The sequence below is a fragment of the Lampetra planeri genome, chromosome 37 (assembly GCF_965212315.1).
Source record: "Lampetra planeri chromosome 37, kcLamPlan1.2.h2, whole genome shotgun sequence".
Lineage (NCBI taxonomy): Eukaryota > Metazoa > Chordata > Hyperoartia > Petromyzontiformes > Petromyzontidae > Lampetra > Lampetra planeri.
In genome coordinates this window covers 821,415-843,766 of record NC_136143.1, presented here as the reverse complement: position 1 = coordinate 843,766, position 22,352 = coordinate 821,415, and the positions used below count along the sequence as shown (strand labels likewise).

General features: G+C 48.4%; 1 protein-coding gene across 4 annotated transcripts in view; it reads left to right on the top strand.

Annotated features, from left to right (window-relative positions):
• LOC144730852 (kinase suppressor of Ras 1-like) overlaps positions 1 to 22,352 on the top strand; it is a 132,305-nt gene that overhangs the window by 75,071 nt on the left and 34,882 nt on the right. For 2 of the 4 annotated variants that reach the window (XR_013587871.1, XM_078611625.1), the window contains exons 12-20: positions 5,211 to 5,280; positions 6,338 to 6,446; positions 7,455 to 7,601; positions 8,459 to 8,706; positions 9,174 to 9,270; positions 14,875 to 15,008; positions 17,035 to 17,166; positions 19,212 to 19,341; positions 19,708 to 19,844. Coding sequence is in view for 3 of the 4 variants with exons in the window: in XM_078611625.1 (XP_078467751.1) it covers positions 5,211 to 5,280; positions 6,338 to 6,446; positions 7,455 to 7,601; positions 8,459 to 8,706; positions 9,174 to 9,270; positions 14,875 to 15,008; positions 17,035 to 17,166; positions 19,212 to 19,341; positions 19,708 to 19,844 (1,204 nt within the window). In the remaining variant the exon portion in view is untranslated. Of the gene's footprint in view, positions 1 to 5,210; positions 5,281 to 6,337; positions 6,447 to 7,454; positions 7,602 to 8,458; positions 8,707 to 9,173; positions 9,271 to 14,874; positions 15,009 to 17,034; positions 17,167 to 19,211; positions 19,342 to 19,707; positions 19,854 to 22,352 lie in introns of all 4 variants that reach the window. The other 2 variants (XM_078611626.1, XM_078611627.1) reach the window with 1 other exon arrangement.

Genomic DNA, 22,352 nt, shown 5'->3' with positions numbered 1-22,352 from the left:
CGCACGCCGTGCCTCTCGGGCCGGCACCACACAGTGATATCCCGCGATGTCACTATACATACACATACGTTATGCGGTTCCTGATGAGCGAGATGACGCCATCAGCTTGCTGCACCTGGGAATACAGTTTCATTGGAGGCGGCCAGCACGTGGAGATTAACCAGAGCGGTTAAAATAGTCTTTGGTTTGCGTTACCGGTGCCGCGCACGGTGAAACGTCTCCTGACAGTCGTAGCTTGTTCACTGAGTCACGGAGGGAGCTGCCGCAACAGCGTCGCGGCAACAACGCTGAACTTGTCGGTCGGCAGGTCACGTGTGGTGGGGTAAAGTGTGGGTACGCCCACCTCTTCCAATACGTCTGGAATAGTCAGGCCAAATACCCTCTCGCGCCCCCCTCCAATGCAGGCCCTTCCGTCAGCGGTGGTGGAGCGAGCATGGCAAGCAATCGCGTGTGGTGGGGTCAAGTCTAGGTCGTTAAAACCTGACACAACCAACGAGTAAGGGTTGTCATCTAAACAGAACGTGCCCATTCGTCACTAGTACAGGACATCGGTGTGTTGGAGAGCCAAGCCACAACATTTACAATCAGAGTACGACGTTTCACCAGTAATTACAACTAGCCTCATCAGGTGACAGCCAGATTTGTGGAGAAGTCCACCTGTTTCGTTCCTTATATAGAGGCGTAGATGTGGTGACCACGCTTCTGAGCTCCTTGCGCAAAGTGGGGGGGGGGGGGCGGGATTAATAAGTCAACGTACATTATGCATGTGCATTATGCGAGCCCTTTGATCTTGTCATTCCTGTCCGTTGTGTGTATTAAAATAACCGTATCAAAGGTAATCCCTATTGAAGTATGGTGGCCTGTATAGGCATGCATTTAAACAATGCATTATTTGATGATATTTACGCGATCTAACCTCAAAAAACCTCTTATGGATGAAATTGGTCGCGAAAGCCGACGTGTTAAACAGAACAATACCTCTGGGCGTGGGCGGGCTGTCTTGTAGAGATCCTTTCTTCCAGCAGTGGCTCAACCAGGCAATTGCAGGGCTGCACCTTTAACTTTTAACTGGGAAATTTGGGCAAATGTACCATGGCACAGGCCATTCGTTGGCTCACGCGTGCCACTCGGCGCCATTCATTGCTCACATTTCACTGGAAACGGTTACTGGGTTCCTGAACTTTGCAACCTGTAACCGATTCTTCCCGTGGTTACTCTTTAACAAGCCTGAGCCCTAAGCTAGCATCGCAGCAGTGCCGGCCAGGCTCAGTGCACCGACACAGCCAGGATGAATTCCCCCCGGGCCACCCGGCCACCTCTGGCACCTGTGCCGAGAGCTGCCGAGTGGCCTGTATCTGCCCATTTCTATTTATCTCTAGATTTGAAGCTTTCGTGACTGCAAGGATTCATACTCTTAGGTTCTTTTGGTAAAGTCACGTAGGTAAAATAATAATAATAAAGTAAAATAAAAATAAATGAAAATAACTAAATTATATCACGACGTTTCGGAAGCAACACAAGCCTCCATCATCAGGTGTAACTGCTCCAGTAAAATTACTGTAGCGTGTGAAGAAAGCTATTCAAGACACGTGTTTTTTTTATAGGGTGCTGGGCAGGGAGGAGCCAATGAGTCGCGGGGGGGGGGGATAACCATCTCGGTGCTTGTACACTGCAAGTACGGTGCTTGTACACTGCAAGTACGGTGCTTGTACACTGCATGTATCTCTCAAAGTGCATCTCTGAAAGTAATTTTCCTGCCGTTTTTTTTCACGCGCTTATCGTCGGTAATTTTTTTCCGTCGGGGTACTTTACATTTGCACATAAATGAAATGTTTGCGAATTTCCGAAGGCAAGCCGGCTGTGTGGTGCACGTCTGCGGGTGGGTGAGGGGGGGGGGGTGCATGGAGGGAGGTAACGATAACAAATGGGAGTCAAAGTTGAGTGGTGCTCAGATGAACGTGGGGTGCCGCGTTTGTCTCCATTAGCAGCCCCAGGATGCTGTCGCAGCGGTGTGGCAGTGAGCGCGCACTGGAGTCGTGGTCCAGAGGCCACAGCTTCTATTCTACCTCCCGGTGTGGCAGTTCAAACAATGGGGGCAAGTTTCTTAAGGGGTGCCACGGTGGCCAGATGTGAACTACCTTGCCCGGTATACAGGAGGTCGTGGGTTCGATCCCGATCCCGACCCTGATGATACCTGTATATTTGGAGGATTCGTGTTCTCTCTTCCCATGGTCGTGTGGATTTTTCTCCAGGTCCTCTGGTTTTTCCCTCCACATTTATAATTAACGTGCATTTAGAGTATTTGGCTGCTAGACATTTACACATGATAAGCCACTTCATTGAGCTCTCATTTGTGGCCAGGTCGCTTCTCAAAAAGAGCTACATAGCTACATAGCTCTTTTTGAGAGCTATGTAGCTCTTTTTGTTTATAGTAGTTTATAGTTTTAAATCGGCCCCCATCCCTGCCGCCTCTGTCCACCGAGCAGGATAAATGGGTTCAACCACAGTTGGGGTAAAGTGTGGGTACTCCCAGCTCTTGCAAGAGCTAGTGGTGGGAATTAACAGTGTGCTGTCTCCACATAGAACGGTACCGGTGCTGAGCTGCGCCGGTGTTGAGTTCTAAGAGAGAAGTTTAGCAGAATTTGACAACAGAGAGACAACACTTTTGGCCGAGATGTTAGCGATCTATACTCAGAGACAACGATCCTCCACATAGCCTTTACCAAACGAATGGGGCAAATACTGTTAGCGAGTGCCTAATTATACTGGCACCGTACCCGAGTGGCTGGTGTGGCCAGAACCCCAGCCGGCTACTTATCTCTCCCCGGTGCTGACCTCTTCATACATCACTTGCCAATGATGTTAGTCATGGTCAGAAATCAAACTCAGGTGACCACATTCACGGGAGAGTGGGGGAACCACTGTGCCACCACTCCCCATACATGCACAAAACAACAAAGGCAAGATCCCCCATATAGCCTCAACACTTTTTGGGTAAGTGCTGTTAGCGAGCAGACATAACGAACACACCCACATAAGTACAGCTAGTCACAACGATGCACATACATAATAACACACTGACGTCAATACACGTTAACACGTCTACACACAAGTCATCATGCATATATGTGGACATATTCCTACACACGTAAACACACAAGGCTGAGTCGAATCGAACTCGAGTGTCCCGGGTTCGCAGCGCCGCATGGCGTTAACTGCAGCCCCACCGCTCCCAGTAATACACGCGCACGCTCGTGGAGGACACGCGATTTTACGGAAGTCCTTGAGTGATGATTGAGGTTATCGCGCCTGTTTAGCGAGCAGACTGATCGCGGCCTCAGATACGTCCGGCTCATGTTTGCTTTTCCAAATTGAAAAGACTGACTCCCCTCTCTAAATGGTTGCCCACCTGCGCGTGTTGCGGGCGGGGTCACGGTTGCCGTCCCTGTTGTCTGGCCTGAGCCATACTCGGGATGATGGGACGATGATGCGACGCCTTTAAGCGGGGATGGAGGGGGGGAGAAGATAGCCTACGTGTTAAACTGAAGATAGCTCCGTTCAAATGCATTTAAAGAACAGATGCAAATGAGAGGACTCGGATTGAAGTGGTTGTTAAGCACAAACTGGAACACGTGCCACCACCTCCCATGAATGCAGTTAAGCAATCTCGGGTTAGGTGCATTTTGTTTTTCATGCTACTTCTATCATCAGCCATGATCTGTCTGCTGCTGGATGAACGCCTCCCCAGTCCAACAATCCGACGAGCTCCCGCTGCACGCAAGCCGATTTGATCGTTCCTCCTCCGCTGTGGACATCCTCTCTGGCGCATTTTCCTCCTTTGACTACCGCTCCACCCGGCCAATGTTTCCTTCTGGCAGTGATGAGTGCCTGGCCAAGTCACCCCCGACGCTCCAAAGCGGCGGATTGTGAGAAGCGTTCCCGTTACCGGTGACGAGACGCGTTTGCGAACGCGGTGATTCGTCGTCTGCTGTGGTGTTCCACGGCGCCATCGTATCAGCGATGCGGCGGTTCGTGATCGATCTTCGGTTGTCATCCATCACCGGAAATCCAGCGCGTGGCGCGGATTCTCACTCGGGCCGACTCTTAAATAAAGAATAGACATCGTCGCTCGGCTCCGGCTCGGCTCCGGTTCAGCTCTGGCTCAAGTCGGCCATGGCTCAAAACCACGCTCAACTTTAGCTGGATCCCACCTGCCGTGCTCAGGACTTACCTGAGTAGAGCCTGAGCCGAGCCACGGCTGAGCTGCTCGTGTGGTCTGTGCAAGCCACTGAGTGGCTCGAGCCTGAGCCAAGCATGTTAGAGAGGGAGCCGCGACTCGTAAATCCGGCCACAAAAAACATTGACCTGATTTACGGATTGTGGGTGCCGAGTGTTGCGCGGCTCTCCCGCGTGTTTGGGAGTTGTAGCCCGCCTTGTGGGCCCCACGATGTCTGAAGTTTCGCTCCACGTTCTGAAAGCTTGTTCAGGAGCGAAATGTCACTCCTCGCACTGGGCGGGGCCCCGCAGGTCTTCACAGCAGCACGGCTGCTGCTGTGAAGACCTGCGCGGTGAATATTGCATATTTATATCGTTCTATTCTCCGATGTTCTTAATGTTTGTGTTGTCTTGCTTTGTTGTTTTTGATGATGAAGTAAATCAAATGTTCAAGCGAGACCGCTGGAATGTTTGCATGCGCTCTCGGGGGCCATGTGTATGCTTGGTATGTGTTAACTAACAGCACTTGTCCCATCAGCCGGTGAGGTCTAAAGGGTTGATACATTTTTTGCGTATCTATGTGTTTGCTGCCGTGGTATAATGGTTAGCGCACTGGACCTGCAATCCAAATATCGCTTATTTGATCTCCTGGTGTGGCAGCTGAAACAATGGGACCAGTTTATTACATTCCCTCCCACCCCCCACCCCGTCCACTCAACAGTAGAAATGGGTTCACCAGAGTCGACGGGCAGGTGGGATAAAGTGTGGTTACACAGACCTCTTCCAAGACGTCTGGCCAGTGTGGAAGAGTAGGCCAAATACCCTCTAGAGGGGCTCTCAAGGGCTTCCTCATGTAGGAGGCTTTTCTGCTAACGTTGGCATCAGCAGGCAATTGCAGGGCTGTGCCGTTACCTTTTACATGATTCTAGCATGCTCACCAGTGCGTGTGTGTGTGCTTGTGTGTCTACCTCTGTGTGTCCATCTGTACCACACAGACATCCCCTCGGGAGCGGACAACACGACATCCTCGGATTTCTCCGTGGCTCTCTCCCCCAACCCGCGGACGTACGTCATGGTGACTACGAGCCAGTTTGGGTAGCAGGGTGGCGGCGCAGTGGTGACACTCGCGCCTCACAGCAAGAAGCGCCTGGGTTCGATTCCCAGTTTTGGTGCCTGTGTTCTGCTCCACATGGGCTTCTTCCAGGTCCTCCGGTTTTCTCCCGTAGCTAAACACACACACAGTGGAACTGGTATTGCCCAATCATCCCAATGGTGATATATTATCAGCAAATTACTCAATTGGGACGATGCATTGCAAACCTCTTATGCAAAACTGGGTAAGACCCTCCCAATAGAGTGTAAAACATTGAATAAACAGCCTATTGTCAATGTGTTATGGGTTCGATTGAGGTGCACACTCGACTTGGAGGCAACATGATTTATTAACACATAACACCAACTAACACTCGGGCAACACGACACAGCGTGACCCCGGGCATGTGACGGCTGCCTGGTCATGAATGACGATCGGAGACTTGATGACTTCTCATGGCGTCTTCATCCCGGAGTAGAACAGCCCAGCTCCCCGTTCACACCCCGCTTATAACCGGCTCCACCCCAGGCCACGCCCCCCTTCTCGATCCTTCGGGAAGGTCCGGGCCCCCAACCACGTGACCCCCAATCTTCCCCCTTATCCGGTCACATGTCCTGTTGGGTTCACGTGGAGTGCCACGGCCTGACACGACCCCCGGGACACCCGCCTACAGCCCCCATACCGAGTCAACACAGTAATGACCTCATATGTCCCTACGCTCGTATAGTCCCGACATAGTAGTGCAAATGCAATTCTGTAAGGAGGTCTCCTTCAAATGCCGTGTCGGTCATGGGGTTGTTTGACCATACTTCACCACGCTGGTAAGTGGGGGTTGATGAAGGTGGGAGCACAGATGTAGAGTCCTGTGCCCCAATGGATTGTGCTGCACTGCTGTCCGCTACTGACCGCGCAGCCTCAATTGCAGATACAACTTGAAAATGTGAACCGCCATGACCTACGCCACATTGCACACTGCTGCGCCGTCCCGTGCCGGGTTGTTTAATGTGTCACTCGCTCTCATTCGTTCAGCGGCGGTGGCAGCGGCGGTAGCGGTGGTGACGGTGTCTCTCCACGCACGCCAACCGCTGATGAAGGCGACTCATCAGAGAAACCGCATGGTGGGCTGTCAGCGAGCGAGGTAAGTGGTGGCCACCACCCGCGATGCATGCTGGGACATCAATGTCCAGGTGTGGAGGGTGGCGGCTCTACCAAGGTCTAGGTTAAGGCATATAGAGTGATTTAGGATTTTTAGGATTCACTTACAACACTCGGTGGTCAAATATCCGAGGTGATATATTTTCATTCTCTAGGGTTCCATGAAAGCTTCCATCTTGGTCTCAGAGTTAAACATCCAACATTGTTAGGGTTCAGTTAAAACACCAATTGCTACGAGGCTGCTGCCTCGTAGCAATTATTGGGACGGTGAAGCGGCCCAGCAGGAGCGCGTTCGCCACTTGCGGCAGAGGTTCACGGTTTGAATCTGACTGGCTGCCCTGGTTATTACTATGTATTGGCCAGAAAATAGCCGAAGTGAACGTTAACATACCCGTGACGTCATTCGCAATCGTTAAGGCATTGTGTGCCGGCGTCATGGTCCAAATGTATAAAATTCTACAAAATGACATCACAAAATTTCTCAGTTGGGATTACACACTGCATGCCCGTGTCTGTGACGCACAGCAGCGTCTTTGGATTAGCCTTGGGCTATAGGAACCGCGCGAATATCACTCGTATGAGGTGATAGTTACTGTTATAACAATCATCTCGTCTTTACACCAGTGATGGGTGTCATGGTGGCGAGATGTTGACTACTTAACCTGGTGTATAGGAGGTCGTGGGTTCGATCTCGACCCTGACAATGCCTGTATATTTGGAGGCTGCATGTTTTCCCCGTGGTCGCGTGGACTTTTCTTCGGGTCCTACGGTTTTTAGCTCCACATTTAAAAACATGCCTTTAGAGTATTTGGCTGTTATACATTTACACATGGTAAACCACTTTGTTGAGCCATCATTTGTGGCCAGGTTGCTTCCAAAAAAGAGCTATATAGCTCAGTGGGCCTTACCTGGTAAAATAAAAAATTGTTTAGTCGTTATTAGTTAGTGTGTTGAACCGTGGTTATCATTGTTGTTGTGCCTCGCCTGGCAGGGCGTGGAGGAGGAGCAGCCGGTGGTGGAGGTGGCGACGTCGCCAAAGCCAGGGGACATACCGGACTCCGCCGAGAGCTCCGAGACGGTGGGGGAGCTGAACTACGCGGCGCGAGGGGGACGCACGCAAACTAGCATCCTGCTCAAGGTGCGTGCATGCACGCGCGCGTGTGCCTGAGTGTGTGGGGAGCGTTGGTCCGTTGATTAGCGTGCTGCGCTACGAACCTGGCGACCAGAGTTTGATTCCCGCTCACGGTCAACAACAGTGATGATTCAATTATCTGAACCAGTCCTGGGCCTCTCCTAGGTTGACTCAGTCTCAAATGAGTTCCTAGTGCGTTTGTAAACTTTGCCACTGGGGAGACAAAAGTGGTCAGATGTGGTGCTGGCCACCCACCCCCTGGTGTTCCATGCCAGCATTAATTGGTGCTCGTGAACATTCCCTGCAGCTCAGCTGGACACTGCGATCTCCCTGAGCACTTTCTCACTCTTCAAAATGAACCGGTGATGATGTCCCTAGGGCATCCACTTCAAATCATTGCGCCATACTACACGCGGTACACCCCAAGCATATTGAAAGCCTACACCGTAGTGATATTATAGCCACTAACTATGCTTGTTCAACGATAACTGCTAAAAACGGTCAATGTTTTCAGAATCAGGTACCGGTTGCTGACTTGCAGAACCGGTAAATGATTTCAGTGGAATTCTAGTGATGAACTCACAGACTGAACCCCATTGTTCTTAACTGCCGTGCCGAGAGATGGAATCGAATCAGCGACCTCTAGATTGCAAGACCAGTGAGCTGCTGTTACATCACCAATGTGGCAGCTTCCTTAGTCTCTCAGTTAAGAAGTTGAACGTGTTGTGTTTATTGCTGTAAACATTTCTATATTTGCCACACACCGGTAACAGTTTTTTATACTTTTTTCCACGCGGTTACAGCTCATGCAAACACACGATTTTAACAACCTCCCCCCCGTGGGCCCCCGTGGCATCGAGCAGGAGTGGAACATCCCGTTCGAACGTGTGGAGCTGGGGGAGCTCATTGGGCGCGGGCGGTTTGGGGCGGTCCACCGCGGCCGCTGGTACGGGGAGGTGGCGGTGCGCCTGGTCACGGTGGAGGGCCATGAGCAGCAGCGGCTGCGCCTCTTCAAGCAGGAGGTGCTCACCTACCGGCAGACGCGGCACGAGAACGTCGTGCTGTTCATGGGCGCCTGCATGAACCCGCCGCACCTGGCCATCGTGACTAGGTGACGCCGCGCCCCCACCCCCCCCCCCGTCCCGCCGGAGCCGCGATGCCAACCACCCGTAGACCCAGTGCTAGTGATGCTGCCTGCGGTAGATTTACTTTAAATTAATTGTGCTCATTTTCACAGGAAAGCCTCACCGAGTCTCGGGTTTTTGCAGGACGGGGGCGATGTTGCCGCGTTCAGTAGCAGTTGAGCCATTTGCAGGAGAAGGATATTTGGCCAATACTGGTTATGTTGTATGTGCATGTGTTTAGCTTGACTGACTTCCTGTCACCAAGCACAGCGATCATGCTCGTGACTAGTTTCATGTCACCTAGGTTATGTGCCTAGGATGCTGGTAGATTGACAATCGTCACCCCTTCTTGCACAATCCCTGTTGGTGGGCCAGTAAATAATCATCATAACGATGATAATCCACGGTTTTTTGTCATTCCACCGCTGTCCCCCACCCCCACCACACCCTGCAGCTTCTGCAAAGGCCGGACGTTGTACGCGGTCGTGCGGGATCCAAAAGTTCCGCTCGACATCAACAAGACGAACCAGATCGCTCGCGAGATCCTCAAGGTGCCAACCTACACCGCCGCTCGCCGTTAACGGGACGCGCGGGGTCTTTGGATTGTTTGGCTGCTGCTATCAATTTCCACACGATAAGCCACTTCGTTGAGCTATCATTTATTTTAGCCAGGTCGCTTCTTAAAAAGAGCTACATAGCTCAGTGGGCTTGACCTGGTAAATAAAATAGAATTTGTTAACAAGAAAAGTTAGTCATCGTGTTGTTTCATAGAGTAACAGTTCGCAGCACGTTTGACTGGCAATCCAGAGAACCCTGGTTTTATTCCATCTCCCGGCCCGGCCATTGAACCAATGAGTAAAACTTATTAAATTCCACCCTCCCCCCCCAACGCCTCGGCTCACTCAGCAGTACAGTCGATCGGCAGCTCGCGTGTGGTGGGGTAAAGTGTGGGAACTCCCACAAGAGTCGACCAAATACCCCCTAGGGGGGCTCTCGTGGAAAGATCCTTCTGCCAGCAGTGGCTTATGTACGTATTGTATGTTGAACTTCTTTCACACCATACGTAGCCAACTGTGCTCATCGGATTAACCAAACAATAGCAGGGCTGCACCTTTATCTTTTCTATGTATTCTATCTATTTTAATTTCACCAGGTAAAGCTCATTGAGCTCTGTAGCTCTTTTTCAGAAACGACCTGGGGACAAATGATAGCTCAACGAAGTGGCTTATCACGTGGAAATTTATAGCAGCCAAATACAATGCACGTTTTTAAATGTGGAGGGAAAAACCAGAGGACCTGGAGAAAAATCCAGACGACCAGGGGGAGAGCATACAAACTCCAAACATACAGCAGGCGTCAGGTTCGGGATCGAACTCACGACCTCCTGTATACCGGGCGATGTAGTTAACATCTCGCCACCGTGGGAAATGAGGGCAACTGGGAAAAGAGGGCAAATGTATCATGCCATGGCACAAGCCGCTGTGCCACTTGTTGGCTTATGCGTGCCATTTGGTCTTATTAATTGTTCGCATTTCACAGGAGGGGCTTACCGGGTTCCTGAACTTTGGAATCAGTAACCAATTCTCAATATGGTAAAAAAACATCCATGAATGAAGAGGTTTCACTTTTACTGTATTTACATTTGGCTATGTTTGATTGCGCAGCAGGAATAGTTGATAGTTTAGATGTCACTTAAAATATGAATTGTTTGTATATTTCCAAGGCAAAATTGAAAATATACAAATAATGATAAACGATGTTGAGACTGAGAAAATCAGAGGATAAATGGAGCAGTCTGAATCTAAGCTGTGAAATCGATACATTAAACTGAAAATAAAGAACATTAAAGAGCACAATGAAAATAATGCAATGAGAAATGTCCAGTTGAAAATGAAATTCAAAATAGAGGAAATAAATTCAACCCAAAGGGAGGAACCCATTTCCCCAGCACAGAAACGGCACAGCGACATCCATGGAGTTACATAGAGATCAATAGAGTTACATAGAGATCCAGAGTTACATTCAGAGCCACAGAGATACATAGAGTTTCTTAGAGTTGCAGAGATCCATAGTCACTTCGGGACTCATGGACTCAGACTTTATTATTTCAGCTGCTAAGGCCCCGTATAGTCAAGCAGCTCTGTTGCCACAATGACCACGGCCCCAAGACCGTGTGGCAGTGGCTGCGGTTACCGGACATCATCGCAGGGTGGAGGAAATCTGCAACCAACCAGAGCAGCAGCAACAACAACAGCAGATTATTTACACGAAACCCACTGCCTGCACTGCTCACTACAGATAATGCTTACACACATTAATGAACAATAGTGTAAAAAATTCGTATCACAGACGTTTGCATAAACAAACCGTGTGCACAGCCTCAGACGTAACGGAGCTGGGCTCCAGCGTTCAAAGCAAAAGTAGCTGTGGTGATAATCAACGATTTTTGGGTTTAGATCGCGTTATTTATAAATGTGTCGTAACCCTCCACCACCCGACACGGCCAATCAGTAAAAAAAGTGTCACGTTGACAAAAGACAAATAGTTCACTGCTTTAGCCCACCGGTGTGTTGAAGCGTGAAACCACAACATTTACAATTTGAGTACGACGTTTCGCTGGTAATTGCATCCAGCATCATCGGGCAATTCGCCAGAATGGTGAGGCTCTGCTGTGTCTCCCGTTCTTATATAGAGCAGCAGGGTGACGTCATCATTAACTCATTAACTCATCAGGTGCAAAGATTTGAGGGGGGGGGGGTTATTGTAATTATATACTTGATTAGTAATAAGGCTATTGTTACGATGCGAGTTGTAGATTAGTAATCATTTGGAATGTGTTCTATTGTGATTATGCTACATTAATAATCAGTTAGTGCTTGTTTCCCTTATAAGGAATTGTAATGCATCTTATTTAATAATACGCTTCCAGGCCGCACTAAGCCTGTAGCTGTCTGAGCGATTAAAGTTATTTCTGTTTCTCTCAATCTCAATGGATTCTCTAATTAGTCTTTGCCAGTAGTAACTAGTTTTACACAACACTTCAACGTTGTCAAAATCAATTGAGTGTCCCTGTTGACAAGCATGTTCTGCCACTGCCGACAGTTGTGTTTGCGATAGTTTAATATTTCTCTGGTGTTCTTTTAGTCTTACACTAACGTTACGCCCTGTCTGTCCAATATAGCATCTGCCACATACACAATTAATCCGATATACACCTTCTGTTGATAATTTAGGTAATTCGTCTTTAGTGCACGTTACTAGTTGTTGAATTTTGTGTACTGTACCAAATCTTACTGTAATGTTTTGCTTTTGCAAAACACGGGCTAATTTGTCAGTTACTCCTGAGATAAATGGTATTTTTATTGTTTTAATAATCTGATCGCTTTCAGCAGTGTTGCTTTGCGATCGTGATTTGGCATTTAGTGCTCTGTTAATTTGAGCATTATTGTAGCCATTCTGTCTTAGTGCTTCTTTAACATGTTTAATCTCTCTCACTAGACTTTCATCATCTGACACTGTTTTAGCCCGATGTATGAGCGTCTTGATTAGAGAGGATTTCTGAGCTGGGTGATGATGCGATTTCGCATTCAGATAGGCATCAGTGTGCGTTTGCTTTCTGTAAACGCTGTGTGTTATTTTACCATTTAGGCCATGCCCAAGTAAAATATCCAGGAACGGGAGTGTGTTATTCACCTCCATTTCCATGGTGAACTGAATGGCCGGGTTTTGTGCATTGAGATGATTTAGAAAATCGTTAAGTGTATCTTTACCATGTGGCCAGACAACCAAAGTGTCATCCACATATCTAAACCAAAAGGATGGTTTTAATGTGCTCGAGGCAAGTGCTCTGGTTTCAAAGTTTTCCATGTACAAATTTGCTATAGCAGGAGATAAAGGAGAGCCCATTGCTGCTCCCTCCCTTTGTTTAAAGAATTCACCTCTCCATAAGAAGTAAGTGTTATTTAAACAATGGTCAGCGAGTTTCGGAATATCTTTTGGTAAATCTGTATTCTTTACCAGTGTATCAAGTAATTTAAGCGACTCGCTCACTGGAACCTTAGTGAATAGCGAAATCACATCAAAACTCACCAAAATATCATTAGGGTTAAGCTTAATATCTTTGATCATATTCACAAGATGTTCTGAATTTCTTATGAATGATGATGTCCTACCGATGTAGGGCTGTATTTGTTTAGTTACATATTTTGCTAATTTATATGTGGCAGAGCCAATTGTACTGACTATGGGTCGTAAAGGGATGCCGATTTTATGGATCTTTGGTAGCCCATACAGTCTAGGTGGTTTTGAAGCCCTTGGCTTAATTAGGAATTGCTCATTTTTTGGGATTAATGAATTTGCAATGATTGCAGTAGTCTTACGTTCCAGAGTATTAGTTGGATCTCGTTTAATTTTAATGTAGGTACTTTCCTCTAATAAATCTTTAATTGTATTATCACAATCGGCTCGTGACATCACTACAGTAGTGCGGCCCTTATCAGCTGCTAGGATTTGAATATCTTTATTTAGACGAAGCTCTCTTAAGGCTTTTGCCTCGTTCGAGCTAATATTTACTTTCGGTATTTTACTATTCTCAATTATTTTGGCAACCTCGTGTCTAGTCATCTCTGCCTCATTATGTGGAAGAAGTCTTACTGCTGATTCTACCTCAGCAATTATCTCATCCACTGGAATTGTGCGTGGGGTAACGGCAAAGTTAAGGCCTTTAGAAAGGACAGAAATCATGTCAGTGGTTAAATTAGTGTTAGTCAAGTTCATTACGGTTTTGTTTTTAAATTGTTCGTTTTTAATAGGGATTTGTTTATTGTAAAGTCTAGAAAATTTGTTAATTTGGTTAGCATTTGTTAGATTAAACACATTATCAGCCGATTGTTGTGTTATAGTATCGATTATATTCCAATCATGCATGGACACACTATTGCTTATATTTAAATGTAAATGCTTTAGCGATTCAGAAATGCTGGATAATTCACTCCTGTTGTGTTGTATTCTCTCTATTAATAATAATTCGCTAGCTTTGTGTAGTATTTTGCTAGCTTTAGAAAACTTTATGTGATGTGTATAGCTGTGGTGAGTCCTGCAGGCAGACGTTAACACACGCAGCTGGATAAGGCACATGTGGAATATTGAGGTTGGTCATGAGGACATCCACAATGTGGGTGCAGTGCCAGACAATGCCCTGGAAGCAGAGTTCTCAATCTAGCACGGTCACCAGGCAATCAGAGGTCCACCTACGGTTTCTTGGATTGTGTAATGGGTGAAGAGAGAACATCCGTTGAGATACTGACCTGATTTAGATGTAGTGCAGGTCTCTGCTCAACTTTGGCGAGGTGAGATAAGTTTAAAGCTTGAGAAAAAGCTCACAATGATGAGTTCCAAGGTGAATGTTAGAGCCGAATGATAAAGAGGATTTCGTTTATTGGAGAGTGAAAGATAATCTGTAGGTTACATCGCAATAATCACACAGGTCAGCGTGGGTTGGTGAATGGGGGCCCAGGGTTCAGATATCACTCGCTCCTGAAATACACAGGCAACAAACAAGCAGGGAACTTCTATAGCGAATGGCGCATGCTTGTTTGTGCGTGTTTGTGCAAGCGTGTGCGTTTGTGTGGGGAGCGGTAGTGTAGCGGTTAGCGTGCTGCGCTATGAACCCAGTGACACGGGTTCGATTCCCGCTCAAGGCCAACACCACAGCGACGATTATCTGAACAGGTCCTGGGCCTCCCCTAGGTCGACTCAGCCTCAAATGAGTACCTGGTGCGGTGTGTAAACATCGCCACTGGGGAGACAAAGGCGGTCGGGCGTGTTGCTGGCCACTCACCCCCACGTGTGCCGTTCTGGCCTTCATAGGTGCTCGCTAACAGCACTTGCCCCTACAGTCTGTTAAGGCTATACGAGGGATCTTTGTCTTTGTTTGTGTGTGTGCGTGTTTGCGCATGTGTGTGTGTGCGTGTCTGTGGGCATGTGTATGCATGTATTTGTGGGTGCGTGTTTGTGCATGCGGGGGTGTGTGTGTTTACCCGTGCGCATTTGTACGTGTATGTCTGTGCGTGCATGTTTGTGTGTTCCGTGTATGTGCGTGTTTGTGCATGCGTGTGTGTGCGTGTATGTGCGTGCACATGCGTGCGTTCTCACAGGGTATGGGCTACCTTCACCACAAGGGCATCGTGCACAAGGATCTCAAGTCCAAGAACGTCTTCTATGACAATGGCAAGGTCATCATCACTGACTTTGGACTCTTCAGCATTTCTGGCGTCGTTCAAGATGGCAGGTGCGAGCATCGCACACGGGCCAATGTGTGCCGAATTCATGCTTATATCCCGGGAGCCCTCGGACATCGATTTGGCGCAGTTTTTTTACTGGAATTTTTGCACAAACGAGCGTTATAATCGTGCTGTAAATGCGTGATCGTTGTTTTGTGATATCTATGAATTGGCGGTTACTGTTAACCCGAGCTGCCGAAGCGATCATTTCTCACCAATCATTGTTTTTCAAATGATCCTTGAATCATTGAACTCATCGTGCAGTACCATCAGCCGGGTGCATGGTGAGTAACGGTAATTATGTTACTCGGCGAAAATGCAGTTATCGTTCGAGATTAGCGGCTGTGTCTGTGCAGCACTGCGGTCAGAGTGCTTGACTCGTAATCAGACGGTTGTGAGTTCAAATCTTGGTTGGGGTTTCACTCAGCCCATCATCCCTACCGGGTATTTAAAGCAAGTACAATTTTGTGCAGCGTGAACAGTGGCCATACATGAAATGTGGAGCTTTTCATCGCTGGCTTAGAGCTATCAAGTGAGATGAGCGGCAACCGCCAATATTCTTATGACAACGGAGACACCATGACTTTTTATTTTAGTTCCATGCATATGGCAGAGGTGACTCTTAGAAGTGACCCTGTGACATGCACTTCTGCGGGCCGTTCTCTGACACAAAGCCAGGCAGGTTCAGTATCTCGGGAAGCGATGCCGTGGGTGCACTAGAGGAAAATACAAAATATAAATGATGGCCAAACCACTTTCAGTGAAGCAAGATTTGTTCACTTCTTATCATTGACTTTGGGTCGTCCAAACCGCCTGTTCCCCCATAGCCGCAGTATTGATCCGGCACTGCCTCGAAATTCCCCCCCCGCCCCACCGTGATCCAGACACTGCGTTTCGCTTCTCACCGTCCTCCACTGACCCCCCACCCGCATCCGCCACCCCCTGCTCCACCACCGCCGTGCCGCCGCCACGGCGATGATCCCGCCGCCCCGTTACGGTGGCTGCGAATCTATTTCACGCTCGGCGTCGTTGAAGTTACGGCGCGGCCATGTTACGACGTTACGGCCGTGTGCGGGGATCGCGGGGGTCGGGGGGGCAGCGGGCGCAGGTCACCGCGTCACTCGAATCTAATTAACGGCATACATGGTGACGGCCCGCTACACGGCGGCGCACGGCCCTCCACTTGACGCCCGCCGCTCTCGTATTAAACCGTGTAACGGCCGCCACGTGCGCCGATGGTCGTGTGTGTAAAACTGTAAAGGCGCAGTGCCGCAATTGATCGCTCACACCACTGCTGGCAGAAGGGTCGTCACGAGAAGAAGCTCAATAGGGCCTCTATGGGGGGGGGGATTGTTATCTAAAGTTGCATCTTCACACTAACCAGAGAACACAACAGCGCTGCCTCCGTGTAGCCACGTGTACTGTAAGGTGCCTTGTCAATCCACTGCTGCATGAGGCTCTTCGCACATCGTTTGTTCCGCCACCGCGCATCTTTTGTCATGCCACGTTCATAATTTACGCCGCTGCCAATATCCGCCGGGAGTCCCGTGATGAACGCCAAGGCAAGATTTAACGACACCGACAGCTCCATATATAAATTCCGGTGGCATGTCACCGAGGCCAGCGATTCGCGGAATTCATCCGACGTTAATGCTGGCCGGCCGGGCGTTGATCCAATACCGATGCTCGATACCAATATCGGGGACTGGCTTCACTGTGAGCGGTGGGCAGCAGAGGGCAATGTAGAATACATTGAACTGGACCCGAACTGTACTATTCTGGCATATCTATGCACCCTGTCTTCACCGACCCGCACTGACCAGCATGGTGAAGTATGACCCAAAAACCGCCACAGCCTGATGCGGTGTGGGGAGGCCCTCAACCTCTGTGTCGCGACTTCACTATTCTTCACCCCTTGTGTAGCCGTTCCGATCCGTGCCGCGTTGAGTTTCCCACGCAACGTGTTGATGAGCCGTCGCTTCTCGGCGCCGTGCCGCCATCTTCTCGTGACCGCCCCTTCACCCTCCCGGGCAGGAGCCATCAGGAGCTGAAGCTGCCCCGGGGGTGGCTGTGTTACCTGGCGCCCGAGATCATTCGCCAGCTGGCGCCGGGCACCGACCAGGACCTCCTGCCGTTCTCCAACAACACCGACGTGTTTGCCTTCGGGTGAGTGGCGCCGTGTCCCTGCCCATGCCATCGCATCCACCACAACAATACCACCATCTCGATTTAAAGCTTTCGTGACTGCAGGGATTCATCTTCTTGGTTCTTTCGGTAAAGTCACGTAGAAGGGAAGTAATAAAATAATAAAAATAAAACATAAAATAATTCTCACGACGTTTCGGCCACAACGCAAGCAGCCGTCTTCAGGTGGAGAACAGGTCTGTCCAGAAGGCAGACTCTGCCGTCTCGACAGACCTGTTCTCCACCTGAAGAGGCAGAGTCTGCCTTCTCGACAGACCTGTTCTCCACCTGAAGACGGCTGCTTGCGTTGTGGTCTGTCGAGAAGGCAGAGTCTGCCTTCTCGACAGACCTGGTTTTCACCTGAGGACGGCTGCTTGCGTTGTGGCCGAAACGTCGTGAGAATGATTTTATTATGTTTTATTTTTATTATTTTATTACTTCCCTTCTACGTGACTTTACCGAAAGAACCAAGAAGATGAATCCCTGCAGTCACGAAAGCTTTAAATCGAAATTTAACCACCTCTACGGGGAGGGATTTCACATAACTTTGAGATCCTTCAACAAGCTCCGTGATAAGAAGGCTCCAAGCACGTGTGCTGTTTCATTCAGACGCTGTCGCCTCGACAGACCTGGTTTTCACCTGAGGACGGCTGCTTGCATTGTGGCCGAAACGTCGTGAGAATTATTTTATTATGTTTTATTTTTATTATTTTATTACTTCCCTTCTACGTGACTTTACCGAAATAACCAAGAAGATGAATACCACCATCAACAAAACTCACAAACCAACAACAACACCATTAACAACACCCACAGCAACACCATCAACAACATCATGAACAACACCATCAATTCCAACAACAAAACCATTAACAACACCCACAACAACACCATTAACAACAAAGACACAATCCCCCATATAGCCTAAATAGACTTTTGGGGCAAATGCTGTTAGCATGCACATATGAAGGCTGACACGGCACAGGAGGGGGTAGGTGGCCAGCACCATGCCAGGCCACCTTTGTCTCCCCAGTGGCCATGTTTATACATTGCACCAGTTACTCATTTGAAGCTGAGTCGACCTAGTGGAGGCCCAGGACCGGTTCAAATATTCGCCACTGTCATTGGTCGAATCCGGGTCACCGGGTTTGTTGCACAGTGCGCTAACCGCTGTGCCACTGCTCCCACAACAACACCCACAACACTCACAACAACACCCAAAACAAGAATATCGACATAGCCTGCAACAACAATAAAAACATTGACAACACCTACAACAATGATAACACCACCATCATTAACAATGTCTACAATGACTACAACAACAACAGCAATCCTACAACAATGTTAAATAGTACCAACCACATCATAGCAGTGGTGCCGTAGTAACAGCTTGTGCCTCACAACAAGCAGCACCTGCGTTTGATTCCTGACTCGGGCGCCTTTCTGAGTGGAGTTCGTATGTTCTCCCCCTGTTCCTCAAGGGTTTTCTCCGGGTTGTCCCCTTTCCTCCCATAGCTAAAAAAAACCGTCATGCAATGTGGCCGGTATTGGCCACCTGCAAATTACTCAACAGGGATCTCACAGCAGCAGCAGCAAGATCACCCCCGACTGAAAACTTGGCGGGACCGTCCTGAAAAAAGAGTCTTGAGACTCAGTGAAGTTTTCCTGGGTAATGATGATGGTAGTAATAATAAAAACTAACATCTGTCGTGACAGATGCCTGTTAAAGCGATGCACGTTCATTGAAACGTTATTTAAAGTGATTGTTGTCTTCCTCAAGAGGCAGCTATTTAAATGGCAGACACTTAGCTAGAAATCAATTAAGGCCAATGCCATTTGCTCTCGTAGAGTTCTGTCAATTAACGCAATCCACTTTTAGTGATGATTATCAACAGCCACTGCAATTACCATTCTAAAAATTGCTTAAGTAGAGCGATTCCCATTCTCTTTGATAGAGCTCGAATAATAACGTGACTTCCTGTGCCCCCATACCTTACCCTTCTCCCCCCCCCCCCGTCTTGCAGGACCATATGGTACGAGCTGCACTGCCGTGAATGGCCGTACAAGCAGCAGCCGGCAGAGTCCATTATCTGGCAGGGGGGCCGTGGGTTGAAGCCGCACCTTGACAGCACTGGCATGGGGAGGGAGGCCCTGGTGAGTGGAGGCTCCATGCGTTCTAATTAGCGGTGCGATTCATATTTAATGGATTTCTAGTTGAGGTTAAAATGTGTTATGCATTATCTCTGTCAGACTGTATAATTGTCTATAACGGGGGGGGGGGGGGGCACAATAACTTGTGTAAACATGGTCCAATATGAACTAGACTTTAGCATCAAGTTGTGAAGCCATTTGGGGCTAAAACCGGCCACATTGTTCAGAGGGTTGCAAGCAAAACTTGGCAAGACACAAATGTAAGTACGTTTTTGCCCCGACAGCCACCCGTCCGTCGGCTTGCGTACGGTTAGCTGACTACCTCCGAGGGTGCACACGTGATTTTTCTCTTTCCCATTTCGTGGACAGGAAATCCTGACAAGCTGCTGGGCGTTTGAGACCATCGCTCGGCCCACGTTCCCGCAGCTCATGGGCCAAATCGAGAAGCTGCCAAAGCTGAACCGGCGCCACTCGCAGCCTGGGGGAAACTTCTGGCGTGCGGGAGAGTAAGGCTTGTACGCTCGCTCCCTCCTCAGTCACACGCTCGCTCTGCCCACGCTCACTCATATGCTCATCCACTCGCGACTTTGCACGCTAACAAACTCGCATAGATGCTCACTCACTTACATAGTCATTCGCTCACACACTCACTCATTTGCACACTCACTGCCAAACTTTCACCCTCACTCGCGCGCTTACAGTCAGGCCTCGACATCCATGAGGGTTAGGTTCTTGAAAATCTGCGCGAAAGGAGAACTCGCGAATGTAGATACGATATTTATATGGGAGAAAAGGGGTGAGGATTCCGAGATCAACTGAACATACAGGAGAACATTAAATTGTTTCATAACATTCCTATTGTACTGTACACATGAATAACACCCATATACGTATTGAATTCGACAATAATACGAATAGGTAATAACACAAATAATACAAAACACATGAATAAATGATACTGGAAGTTTTTAAAGTTTTATTTACCTTGGATGATGATGGGAGTGCGGTGCTGATGATGATGATTCTACTTTGCCTGGCATAGGTGCACTTGCCGCCACACTGTCCTTGATTGTCTTCTTGTTTTTCATTTTAAATCCAACTGCTGACTCGTTTACCATGTAATGGCGGCCAATGGGAAATGCAAAGTCACCATGAGCAAGTCTATCCAACTCTGCTTTTTGAGCTGCCTTTTACGCTTGCTCTCACTTCCTCCACTCACTTGATGTACAGGAGCCATGATTCAAGTAAAAAAACACCACAAATTAGGCAAAAATTGTGAAAAAGGCACCTGAAGAGTAAAAACTTCAGCATGTGAATCACGGGACATGGGCCACAATCCACTGTCGTACTGAGCAAGTACAGTAATCCTTACGAAGGAAAAAGGTGCGAAAGTTAAACTGATGTACAAATATAAAATTGTGATTAAATATAATTGGACTTCGCTCAAGAAAAATCGGGAAATGAAGAGGTTTGACTGTACAGGCAGACCTGGCTTAGCTCAAGATGCATTCCTGGAGAAATGAGCGCAAACCGAATCAGCGCTAAAAGGGGCCATGATACAATTGTACGTATGGGGATTCGTTCCCGACAGCATTATTTCTGTCCAGTGCATCATCTGTAAGTATTATGTACTGTACTCGCCAGTGCATCCACCTGACGCACACCGCCGTGACCCGCCTCATCACGTGCATTGTAACATCCAAAACATCCAAAGCGATACTTTTCTTTGACACTTTGGTCAAATTTGCAGCACTAACACTTGTTGGACTTTTTCCAGACATTATGGGTCTAAAATGCTCACAAAGATGCACAGAGATACGATGGAGAGAGAGAGACCAAGGCGGAGAAAACACACGTCGGCGGGGCAGTGTGTGTGTTTTTGTTAAACTGGTGAGCGCTGCGTGACTTGGAGAGAACTTGAATAACATCTAATAACAAACAACCGTACCGTAATAACGGTGAAATCGAAACGCGGGGGGTGGGGTGCTGGTTGGCTCAGAGCGTGGGTCTCTCTGATTGGTTGAACGAATGTAAATAAATATGGCGGCTGGTGTGTTTCCTCGCTGCTTTCGTGTTCTTACTCGTTAGCGATTTTTGGATTTTCATAATTTTTTGGAGTAAAAGTTTTCCCTGGGATTAAGAGCACAATAACGAATCGGCGTTCTACGGGGTCGCACTAAGTGAGATCTGCCTGTACTCACTCGCGCACACACTAAAATATCCCTCATATAACTTTTAACAGACCGTTTGGGGCAAGTGCTGTTAGCGAGCAACTATTAAGGCTGGCACGGCACATTAGGGGGCGGGTGGCCAGCACCACGCCCGGCCATATTTGTCTTCCCAGTGCTGATGTTTACATACTGCCCTGGGTACCCGTTTAAGGCTGAGTCAATCTAGGAGATGCCCAGAACCGGTTTAGATATTTGTTACCGATGTTGACTGAGCGGAATCAAACTCAGGGCGCCGGGTTTTTAGCTCACTGCAATAACCACTGCGCCACCGCTCCCCGCACACATGCGCACACGTACTCGCACACACGCGCACTCTCATTGACACGGGGAAATGCGGTGCTAGCCACGCTGTCTTGCCCAGCGCCAGTCAAGTTAAATCAAGGAGAAGCTCCAGATCTCTGTGCGCTCGGAGCATCGTGAGCTGTGACTGTCTTCGTGCCTGGTCATAGGGCTCCACGGTGGCTAGGAGATGTTAACTACAATGCATCGTATACAGGAGGTCGTGGGTTCGATCCTGACCCTGACTCTATATTTGGAGTTTGCATGTCTCTCTCCCCGTGGTCGTATGGATTTTTCTCCGGGTGTTCCGATTTTTTCCTCCACATTTAGAAACATGTATTTAGAATATTTGGCTGCTATAAATTTCCACATGATAAGCGACTTGGTTGAGCTATTATTTGTGGCCAGGTCGCTTCTGAAAAAGAGCTATATAGCCCAGTAGGCCATGCCTGGTAAAATAAAAAAGTTAAATTCGTGCCGGTTTGCGGTCTAGATCTCGCGTGC